This window comes from Dicentrarchus labrax, unplaced genomic scaffold (genome assembly GCF_905237075.1).
Source record: "Dicentrarchus labrax unplaced genomic scaffold, dlabrax2021, whole genome shotgun sequence".
Taxonomy (NCBI): domain Eukaryota; kingdom Metazoa; phylum Chordata; class Actinopteri; family Moronidae; genus Dicentrarchus; species Dicentrarchus labrax.
In genome coordinates, this window is record NW_026136712.1 from 21,134,835 (window position 1) to 21,146,985 (window position 12,151).

General features: G+C 39.8%; 1 protein-coding gene across 3 annotated transcripts in view; it reads right to left on the reverse strand.

Annotated features, from left to right (window-relative positions):
* The window catches only part of LOC127373326 (corticotropin-releasing factor receptor 1), a 55,794-nt gene that overhangs the window by 9,197 nt on the left and 34,446 nt on the right, over positions 1-12,151 (reverse strand). For all 3 annotated transcript variants that reach the window (XM_051417727.1, XM_051417726.1, XM_051417728.1), the window contains 5 exons: positions 11,220-11,326; positions 5,719-5,839; positions 3,629-3,782; positions 2,285-2,345; positions 539-611 (listed from right to left, as the gene is read on the reverse strand). In XM_051417727.1, the coding sequence (XP_051273687.1) occupies positions 539-611; positions 2,285-2,345; positions 3,629-3,782; positions 5,719-5,839; positions 11,220-11,326 (516 nt within the window). The remainder of the gene's footprint in view (positions 1-538; positions 612-2,284; positions 2,346-3,628; positions 3,783-5,718; positions 5,840-11,219; positions 11,327-12,151) is intronic.

The following is a 12,151-nucleotide window of genomic DNA, read 5'->3' on the forward strand; positions in this document are numbered from 1 at the left end:
CCAGGGTGAGGAAGAGTCACAATAACACCAGCTTCGCTTTGAATGCTGACACACGCAGGTGGTTGATGTCCATCTTATATATCATCTTAATTTAAAGTTTAGCTGCTGGATGCCGATGAGAGAGCTTGTGACAGCACAAAGATTGATACGCCTGATGAAATAGTGAAATAAGAGCATCAAATTTCCCTTGAGGATATGGAAATAACCCAGTGTTGGAGATAATTCCTAATAGGTACAAACAAGCCTGAACATATCCTTGGATTTCATTCCTGCTTTTCAACACAGAACCCAAAATGATTCCCATATTTTTTCGCAACTTGCCAAGTTGCAAAGATTTAAAAGTTATACTTGGTATTTCGACTGTTAGAACGTCACATTTATCATCGCTAACATGAAGAATGTGTTGAGGTTTCCAACACTTCACGCCTGCGAGGCATTTTAAAGCCATAATGAAGACTAATTGTATCAGGAAGTTATGTAAAACTGTGCTGAATGCTGCTACTGAAGGACAAAGAAAAAAGAAAAAGAAAACTCTTACCACCAACACAAGAATCATGGGACCTTGGTAGATGTAGTCTGTGTATACGCCAGCTCGCTTTCCAAACCAGCACCTGAAATGTCAACAGAGGCAATCAGTCAAGCTTAGTTCGAACAGGCAGACGTGTTTAATGGTGTAATTGCCCTCCGAGTTCAGTTCCAAGTTCCTGATTTGTGCTCAGAGGGTTTAAACATGTTTTTCCAGTCAGTAATTTACCCAGAATATGAATTACAGTGTGTTCAGGATCAATTTGTTAAGAATTGAATCCTTAAAAAAAACACATTTTCTTGAAACAAATGAAAACATCTGGTGGTGCAATGAGACTATTTCGAGTTAAAAAATTATCTTGTTTGGTTGATTATCTTCTAAAGAAGAGTAAGAGACGCTTTACTGCGCTGGAAATCAAGAAAAATGGAAGCTAATTTTAGATAATACGAGTAAAATAACATAAATGTTTAAATATCTAACTGCACTGGTTGATTTATTCACTTGGAAGTCAAAAAGAGGGTAAGATGTGTTTCATATAGTCCACAACTAGACCCAAAACTGTCTCTCAACAGCCCCAAACACACCGGTTCCTACTGAGGACCTAAATCTATAAAAATGGGTCAAAAATATAAAGTTTAATTTTTAAAAAGGCTCATTTATTTTCCTGAAACAGCTTGACACAGTAACTTTTATCAAACTGCCGTTGGGGACTATTTTCAGTGGTGGTTTAATACGTATTTAGATCTGCATGCACATAAAGTCCAACAGCAAGAGTCTGACCTGTATGTAGATTGTGTTTATTTAAAGCTGCATTAATCATAATGTGTAATGAGCTGCTGGAGGAAGAACCCACAGAAAATTAAAGCTGCAAGCAGCGATGATCGGGTCAAGTTACAAACAACTTCCTGTTTTCTGCACGTCCGGACGTAATCTACATGTGTACCAAATTTCCTCCGTATCAATGAAACGTGCGGCTCTCTACGGGGGTCGCTGTCTAGCCATTTTGCCCATGTGTGTGACCCGTTAGTGACCCGTTAGCGACCCGCTGCCCCGAATGATCTCTCCATTCAGTAGTTCCCCTTCAGCATTACAACTGCACTGTTTGGGTTCACTCTCACAGCTCTTATCAGTCCGGCTCCCGGCAGCCGACGGCTCTTATCAGCGAACTAGAGTTACCGCCGACCAGACAGGTTGCAGTTTATATCCGAGCCTGTCCAGACTCCGCTGATTTATACGCAGTGAAGACTTTAAAGGAATTTAATGAAAAGGTGTTTGCATCGAGCAGTGTGTTTATATTTATCCCTCATGTGTCAAAAATCTGTGGAAAACAATTTACTGAAACAGCTGCTCACTGTTGGGAACTACTTTGAGCTGTGGATTAATACATATTTGGTGCTTTAGTTACTGAGATCACTGTTTGGGTTCGTTGTACGGTTGTTATATGAAATATTCCATAAAATATGTCAGTTTAAAGTCACTAAATGATAAAAAAGTCAAGTCAACATCAAGTCAATATTGTTTTTTTGTCTTTTTATGAACAAAAACTCGAAAATATCACCAGCTTCATCCATTAAAGGTTATTTTTCAGTGCATATTCCACCTGTGTAATAAAGAGACCACTTACATCAATCAAGCCCCAATCGCTCCCAATCAAAGTGAAACTGACCGCAGGGATAATGTGTAATTAAGAATATTGTACAATGTGATTACAGCAGGTTATTAATAACCATTCATGCAGTCTGACTTTGTCCTTCTTACTTCTCATTGTCGTAGTACAGCTTCCCGATGGCCCACGCCACAATTATAGGGAACGGTATACCTGTGGAGTAAAAACAAAAACAAAAAAGAAGAGTAAAATAAAAGTGACAGATTCTTTAATCTTTTCTCTGCTATTCAGATCAGAAAATATCTCTCCGGGGATTTCACGCTCGCAGTATGAAATCCTTGTCTTTCATTCTGTGAAGCTCTGCCAAGCTCTGTCAAAACAATTGTTGCTCATGAAGCCGAGATCCGTGAGCGCGTTCGAGCCAAGACTTGTCACCATCTGAATATTTCTTTTGTGAATGAATTTTTATTTTTAAAAGCTGGACTCCGGCTGGTGATAAAGCCGAGCGACCGTCGTTGATTAACTGACTCGCAGGAGTATAATAAAGCAGTCGTTACTTAACGGGGACCACGAAGACTCTGCCAGCTGCACATGTCTCTGGAAACGTTCCACTTCATTAGCAACATATACGGTTAAACCCTCGGGAAAATCTGCTCGCACAGGCCCCGGATTACTCGAAAAATGTAATTTATCTTGTTGTTCTTCATCTCCCGTCCACACCGCTCACTCTTTAATAATATTTCTGCTCTTGAAGGCTTCAGGATTTTTTTAAAAAAGCGAAGCAAATAAAAATTGAATCTTTATTTATTTTTCTGCACAGCCGTTCTGAAATGCGCTGCCGTCTCCTCTTCACACGGAGGCTTCCCGCTGGCCCCGGGGGGAAATGTAATCCAGCTGGCACAATACACCTAATCTCAGCAGCACATAGTTCAGTTTGACAGTGTGAAACGGGGTGTTAGTGAACTCCACACCAATACATTTCGCAGCTGCCACACGAAATCCTGGAATCTCCATCAAGTCAACGGCTCCCATTGTTGGGGCGAATGCGTGTCTGACCTTCAGTCGGTTCTGCTGCAATGAAATGTACCCAAACTGACAAATACTTCCACATTTTGAGGAATATAATTCAAAGGTTTTAATGGAAAGAAATACTGATACCGCTCTCCACTGTCCACGCACCAATTATTCAGCAAGAGCCAGTTAGCCTGGCACATAACTCCCCATAAAACCTAATTTTGTCCTTTTTACTCTTCTGTTTGTTTACAAATTAACCAAACAAGATAAAATGTTAATTATTTAGCTTCGAGATGTCGGTTAATATATTTTTTAACTCGAGTCAGGAGGTAGATAGCTTAGCTCAGCATAAAGACTGGAAGCAAATGGAAACAGTTAGCCTGGCACATTACCGCCCTATAAAACCTAATTTTGTCATTCTTCTCGTTTAACTCTCAGCGAGACAGAAAATACGAGTATTTCCCACAATTTGGAGTACGTACACCAGCCGATGCAGATGAACATCCACTTGCGGAGCTTGTCGGTGGAGTAGGTGAGGACGATGGCGGTGTGGAGGTAGCAGCCCTCGCCAAACATCCAGAAGAAGTTGGTGGAGTGGAAATAGTTGAAGGAGGCGGTGACGAGACGGCACCAAATCTACAAAACAAAATATTTTTATTAAAAGTTTTAACAAGTTCTTTGAGTTCAACTGTTCCCTGAGCTCGGTCCGTGTATCTTTTGGTCATTTTCACCAGATGTTGTCATTTACAGGACGGAGCTGTGGAGAAGAAACAGTAGGCTAGTCGACTGCGGTCAATCCAGCCGTGAGTCTGATCTCCGTGGTCAAATCAGCCGCACTTTTTCGAGTGTACAAGTATTCTCAGGATTATGGTAAATGCGGAGAAACAGCTTATCTACTTCCAGTTTTCAAAATAAAGGTATTTAGATCAGTAAGCTATAATTAAAACCTACATTTAAAATAAAATATGTTACATTAAAGTGTTTCATGCGCCCCTGATGAATAAAATTACATCAAGTATCTTTACTGCACCAGTGTGGAGAAATGCCAAAATAAAAGTCTCATATTTATGCCTCCAGAGATTGCATATTTGACCTTATTTGAGGTACTGTAAAAACATATTGCTCAGTGTTTCCTGGCTATGGATGGTATATTTGACTTTTACACATCTAAGACTACAAGTATACATTTTTACTGCACCAATGTGGAGAAATTAGACAATAAAAGTCCATATTTGTACCTCCAAGTGGTATTTTCATATATTTGAGCTACTTGCTATGGATGGTATATCTTCCCTCATAATTGATATTAATATTCTTTATGAATAATACAGCATTTTAGCTCAATAGTGCCCAGGTCATGTGACCTAATGACTCCAAATCAGTGGTGGATCACATGACTACACTGGCTGGTTAAGACACACCTCTTTTCAGTAGCTTTCAATGGTCTTCATTATTTACACGAATGAGTCAATATAAAAAACGCAACCAGTCAAAATTGCCTTTTAATACTACTTTTAATTTGAAAACCGTAAGCTGGTCTTCTCTGTGCAGTTACCGTAAAGGTCGCAATATGGGCGTAAGTAAAATGTAGGAGCGGCTGGCGCGACCGCAGTGCCGTACCCGACTAGCCTTCTGTTTCCTCTCCACAGCACCGTCCTGTAAATGACAACATCCGGTCTCAGAATATGAAACAACAGGCCTTTTTTCCGTTTCTGTTTTCTGTTTTCTAGTGATTTTATTTTTTGTTATATGAAATAGAAAATGAAAATCGAATATTTTTTAAAATTTCGCTCATCCCTTTTTGACCATGAAAAAGAAAAACGCCTTCTATTTCAATTTTAATGTTTGTATTTTAAAACGAAAATCAAATAACCACTCGTTTTCTGTTTTTAATACCCGTTTCTGAAAGGAAAATCCAATGACCCAAAGATACACGGACCGAGCTCCACTTTGGTTTCTGAATACTTTAATGTGAGAAAAACGTTCTCTTTAATGACATCCATGTTTGCCAATCGTCTGTAATACAAGTTTTATTTCCCCGGCAACATGCGGGCGATTACGTAAGAGAAACACAACCAGTGTAAATGCTTGCGTACGGGTCTCAAGGTTCTCATTGAAGGTTTAATAACTGATCTGAAATAAAGACGCTGATCACATTAAAGAATGTGTGACGAGTGCTGAAACTCTTCTGGAGGCTCATGGCCACACAGCTCGACATTCCTGCACTTGTTTGTGTTCATCTGACACCTATTGTGGAGCTCATGAATGCAGCAGCTGACTCTTGAAACACTTGAAAGTTTTTTTTGCATTGTCCTTGAGGACGCCAGCGAGGATTCGGCAAACTTATTAACATAACAGGCTGCTTGTCAGCGGCAACAAAGACATTCAAATGAATTCTGTGGGGAAAGAGGACGAGTTGATTCATAATTTCTTTCATTAAAGATAAAAAAAAAAGATATAAAAGATGTGATATTTGCACTTTAAAATGTGTATAAACAGTAGATTATGTTTTATATGTTGTTGAGTTGTGTGATAGCATGATATCATAACTGGCAGATAAAGCGATACGTACCACGTTACTCTCGTGCACCTCGGGACTCATGGTCAGTTGGACGATGAACCAGGTGGCGTTCCTCAGGATGAAGGCGGTGATGAGGTTCCAGTGGATGATGTTTCTCAGGCAGCGGATGCTCCTGTGAGACAAACAGAGGAGAATAAAACCCCCAATCTCTAGCACAGAGGGACCCCCAGAGACATATTTTATGTATATTTCATATTATATTCAAAACTGTACAATGGACCCAAATAACAAACTCAGTCACTGCAGGAAGTTTTTGAGAGATTTGGATGAATTTTGAGCCGATTATTTCCTGTTTATGGAACTTTTTATACGATTCTCTGTCTGCATTATGTATTTTTTATAGTTTATATTAATCATACAGACTTAATAGACTCTCTGACTCTTGGCCATTGTTTTATAATATAATATATAAGCTCCTCTCCAGTGGCTCCCTGTGGCTTTGAGAAAAAAATATATGGAAATGAATGAAGTTTATATGTGAATAAAATAAATGTTTTTGCATTTAAAATGTGTGTTGAAACTGAACTGGACACGTAGCTGATGAAGGCTTATTGTTGGAAAGTCTGACAGCTGAGTTTTCTTAATTATTGTAGTTCTGTAATTTCATAACAACAAAACAACAACATGTTGTTATTGTGATAGAAGTAATAATCATAAACTGCAGAGTCGCCACCACGTCATAAAACATGAGGCTAATGCATCCTTGTTTAGACCTATTATTATTATTAATAATGCTAATAAATGTTAATTTAGACTTAATAGGTTGCATTATGAGGCTCAAACATACAGATGAAATAAACAACATATATAACATGATGGTAAAAGTTTCTTTCCCCTGCCACCAGTCTTTATGCTAAGCTAAGGTAACCCACCTCCTTGCTGTGGCTTCATACTCACAGACATGAGAGAGGTAAACATAATCTCATCAAGGAAACAGTTTTGTCCTTTTACATTTGCTCTTGGTAGATTTGAACGCCAGGGAAACCTCCCGAAAATGTGAGCTTATATGGTAATTTAGACTTAATAGGCTGTATTATGAGGCTTAAATTACTTAATGTTTACTTTTGAACACAAAAGTGAACCCAGTGTTTTCTGTTGCGCTTCGATGCTTCGTTTTCCCACATTTCTCCTTCGGGTTCCTGGAAAAAAATAATATGACTTCACGCAGAGAGGAAAAGACGTGATGTTAAAGCAAAAACATGCGACCGAACTGGCGGGAAATATGTGTCTTTCTCCAGAGTGTATTTTAAACAAAGGCAGTAATTTAGATATTCCTCAGCTCTGAGCTCACGCTGTAAATAATCTCAGGGAAAAACAGGAAATAAAGAGGATGTATATGAATAATGAAGAGCCACAAAGTGCCCCTCAACCCCCCTATAATATAATATGAAGTAACATTTCATTCCCACTGTTTGCACTCTTGTTTGTGTCACGTCCTGAAAGTCTGATGTGTTTTCTTTCTTTTTTTAATGCTGTAAATAAATCGACCCTAGGATACAATTAAAATCCACTTTAACCGCCTCAGAGCGAGCGGTCGAAAATAGAAGCAACACAACCGAACGGACAGAACAAAACCAACCTCGGTCGCTGTAGTGACAGCCGCGTTTGTTGTCACCAGCTGACGGCATTATCAGCGAGCAAAGGCTGCTTCCTCCTCCGCCAGCCATGAATGACATGATTTATTTTTCAGCACGCATCAATTCTTAATAGGTGTCACTTGCACTGGCTTTGTGCTGACTGAGCAGACGAGCGTGAGCGTGACTTTGTCTTATCGTGCCTTAAATACATTTTTTATGTTTTTTATTAACCGCCTCATTAACACGACAACAGCTGCATAGAAATGCTGCAACAAAGAGTTTTGAATAATTACAATATTTCACAAAAAGCAGCCTTAAGGGTGCTAATAAACATATAAAATTATGATGTATAAAGGGTGTTGTCCCACAAACGAGCAGCTAATTTCACCACTATGTCACCCCGGTTACTGGAGCTGCCATTAGTATCACAGCGGCAGCGACTGCCGCGCCAGAAGCACAATCAGGGAGGGTTTTTTTTCAGCTGTATTCATTACTCTGTGTGACCTCACTTCCCTTGGCATCCTGCCGGTGGGGTCAGCATGGCCTGATGTGTATTAATTAAGAGGAAACACTCCTGCAGACACGTCTTTATTAAAGACACAGTGGAAAAAAATACACATTTATGTTCTTATCTTGTGTCCCCGAGTTCTTGTTGATGTGTTTCTTGTTATGAGAGTCGTAACGGTGGCGGAAGTACTCAGATATTCTACTTTAACGTACGATAAGGAGTCTTTTCTTTAGATACTGGGCAGAGGTCACATGTTTTAACATTAATGTTTGATGCTAAAAATCTTTCCATTTTGTTTTCAAAGGTCACATTTTTCTGTTGTCTTACATAATTCATCAATACTTATTACTTACTTACTTAGATATTTCTTATTTTAACAAAAATACACGTTTATGTTCTTATCTTTTGTCCCCGAGTTCTTCTTGATGTGTTTCTTGTCATGAGAGTCGTAACGGTGAAGAAAGTACTCAGATATTCTACTTTAACGTACGAGAAGGAGTTTTTGAACTGGTTGTGAAGAAAACTGTCTTTTCTTTAGATACTGGACAGAGGTCACATGTTTGCTAAAACCTTTTTCCATTTTTTCTGTTTTCTTAGGTCACACTGTTCTGTTGTCTCATAAAATACACTTAAATAAAAAATGTAATCAGATTACAGTTACATTAGGATCAGGATTACAATCAGTTCTTCTTTAAAAATACACCGGGCAGAGGTGAAAAGATGAGTTGAGACTTTATTTATCCCTGAGGGGAAATTCATGTTACAGCAGCCCAGTGAGACAACAGATAAAGAAAGAATGAAATAAATGAAATATAAAATACAAGAAAAATATTATAGAAAGACTCAATCATACATCAGACAGTATATCTGCTGATATATTAAATAAATGTTTCGACCATGTAGGTTTTCTTCAGGGCTATAAACAAACAACATTAAAATATAATATACATAAAATATTTATGTTGTGCACCGTGAAGTCTGAACTACATAAATAGTCTATGAGTATGAATACGGAAATTATGTTCAACAAATGTACGACACTCAGTTCAGGGAATTAGTCTTTCCTCTACAATCAAAGGTACTTTTATTTACCACTTATTTAATAATTGGTGGCACAAACACAAGTTTTTAAGTTGGTGAGGTTATTCGTAAAAATTAACTTTTTAAATAATTAACTAGTTTTTTCCACGTTATTTTCTGTCAACTCCTCAAAATGATGTTTGCATCTTAAAAGGTTTAATTTAAATAAATAAATTAGAGGTTTTATTTTGCAACCATGTATTTATTTAAGTAGGTATATAATGTTATATAATGATAAATGTGCAGTAAATTCAGGAATAATACAGTACTATGGAGTATATATAATGATTTCAGAATTATTAATTTTATACTTATAGCTTGGCAGAGTTAGATTATTTGACTTCTTTTGCACAAATATTTGCATAATTAATGTAAATAGCTTCTATTAAAGTCATTCTGACTCTCAGTTTCTCTCTGTGCTGCTTTAATGTGTGAATTTACCCCCCGGAGGAGCAATAAAGTCTCACCTATCGTACATTAAACGTTGAATGTATGTCGACTGTAAAACAGGCTTCTTGTTAGCTCGTGTGTGAGGCAGCTGGTGCAGCGATATCCGAGGTCACAGGTGTGTGTTTTCATTTCCGTCGTCAAAAAAACTTAATTTACACTTCAGAAAAAAGGTGACTGCGGTTTAATTTATTAATGCCTTCCTCTTCCTGATCTAACAACACAGGTGAGGAAGGTTTGGGTTGAAGGTGACGGTCGTCTGCAGATTGGTGCGGTTGCCCTCACGCTCCCTAAATAATCCCACCTGAACAATTTAATGGAAGTTAAACCCCGAGCGCGTCGGATACACAGAGACGAGCTTCCACGGGAAAGAGCAGAAGTTCTTTGATTAAAAGTAAGAGTTGCTGGAGGTTGCAATTATAAATCCTTTGATGTTAAACCAGGGGTCAGAAACCTTCATGAGAGACATTAGTGGACATATTTGAGCTTCTCACTGCAGATCTGGAACCAGCAGCAAACCTCTGTTCAGAGCTAACTAACTAACATTGATGTTCATAAATTGTTAAATAGAGGAAACAATAAAACTGAGGATGAGATCTTAAAGGGTTAAAGTTACATTCTTCATGTCATCTGTCTAAATTATAAACCTACAATATTTCTATGTTGATGGGTTCATTCATGCTCTCTCTCTCTCTCTGTCTCTCTCTCTCTCTCTCTCTGTCTCTCTGTCTCTCTCCCTCTCTCCCTCTCTCTCTCTCTCTCTCTCCCTCTCTCACTCTCCCTCCCCTCTCTCTCTCTCTCTCTCTCTCTCCCTCTCTCTGTCTCTCTCTCTCCCCTCTCACTCTCCCTCCCCCTCTCTCGCTCTCTCTCTCTCTCCCTCCCTCTCTCTCCTCCCTCCCTCCCTCTCTCTCTCTCTCTGTCTCTCTCCCTCTCTCTGTCTCTCTCTCTCCCCCTCTCACTCTCCCTCCCCTCTCTCTGTCTCTGTCTGTCTCTCTCCCTCTCTCTGTCTCTCTCTCTCTCTCTCTCTCTGTCTCTCTCCCTCCCTCTCTCTCTCTCTCTCTCTCTCTCTCTCCCTCCCTCTCTCTGTCTCTGTCTCTCCCCTCTCACTCTCCCTCCCCTCTCTGTCTCTCTCTGTCTCTCTCCCTCTCTCTGTCTCTCTCTCTCCCCTCTCTCTCTGTCTCTCTCCCTCTCTCTGTCTCTCTCTCTCCCCTCTCTCTCTGTCTCTCTCCCTCTCTCTGTCTCTCTCTCCCTCCCTCTCTCTCTCTCCCTCCCTCTCCCTCCCTCTCCCCCCCCCTCATTACAAACTGAAGCAGGTGAGTAATAAATGTCAGAACTCTTTTTCCTCTAATGTCGTTATTTTTACCCACAAACAGAAGCTGATGTAAAACGTTCATTACGTCTCTCTTCTGCCCTTTCACGCTTTTCTCACCTTTCCCCGGGGTGGTGGCGTTGGCGGCGTTGGTTGCGTTGGTGGCGTTGGCGGCGTTGGCGGCAGCGAGGGGCGGCGGCGGGGGTGTGTCTCGTGGATCGATAACAGTTGAGGGTGCTAAGACCTTTTCCTCTCTCACTTTGGGTTTGTGGGAGAAACCCAACGGTTGTCCCAGCAGGCCTCCAGATGGGTTATTATTCCCGTGTGTGGGAAATGTGCCCTAGTTATTTTTTTTGCGGGCGTTTAAACCCCCTTTACAATCTGCGGGATTGAGATAGCGAATGTTTCATCCCATGACCAAACGGTTTCTGAATAAGAACGAGAGGCGCTTTGAACGAGGGATCTTAGGAATACTGACGTTTCCCGTCACATGAAGGATGTCTTTAGGATTATCTGCGGACCGGCGGGCGGGTAGCGGCGGCGGCGGCGGCGAGGAGGCCCAGACACTTACCTCAAACACAAGAAGAGGAAGAAAGCGATGAGCAGAGCCACCATTGAGATGCAGTGACCCAGGAAGTTAATGATCACAGCTATCTGGTAGTGCATCTTTCCTTTCTTCTGCAGGGAGACGAAGAAACACAGAAACAAGATTCACAGGATGAAAAAGAATTTAAAAAAAGACTTAGAAGGCTGAAAATCCTCTTTTGTCTATTTTTCATTTGTGTGGAGAGTTTTTGTGGACCCCTGCTGAGCTTATTAGGACGGGAGGAGGAGGAGGAGGAGGAGGAGGAGGAGGAGGAAGAGGGTGGCACAGTTTTAAATAAAATAATAATAAACTCATTTATTCAGTGTGATAAATACAAAATAAACTATTCTAATATAATAATGAATCAATAACTAGCAGCTGTTTCTAACATCAGATATCCTTCAGACGTGGAGGGATTATACGACAGCAGGACCCCCCCGACATTAGACGTCTCTAAGTGCTCGATGTTTATCTCTTAAATGTTGTTGTCTGTCTGTTTGTGGTCCTTCTACGTCTCTCTGTTGTTATTTTGTGTCTCTGTAGTGATTTTACATCTTAGTGGTCCTGTTTTGTGTCTCAGAGGTCATTTTTCATCTTTGTGTAGTTACTTTTTGTCTCTTTGTGGTTGTTTTGTGCCTCTTTGCAGCCCTTTTTTATATTTTTGTAGTCATTTTACATCTCTTTGTGGTCATTTCTTGTCTGTTTATGGTAATTTCTTGTCTCCTGGTGGTCGTTTTTCATCTCTTGGTAGTCTTTTTGTCTCTTATTGGTCATTTGTCATATTTGTGTAGTTATTTTGTGTCTTTTTGTCGCCCTTTTTTGTCTCTTTATAGTCATTTTTGTCTCTCTGTAGTCATTTTGTGTTGCTGACGTTGTTTTAAATCTTATTGTGGTCCTTTTTGTCTCTTACTGTGTAT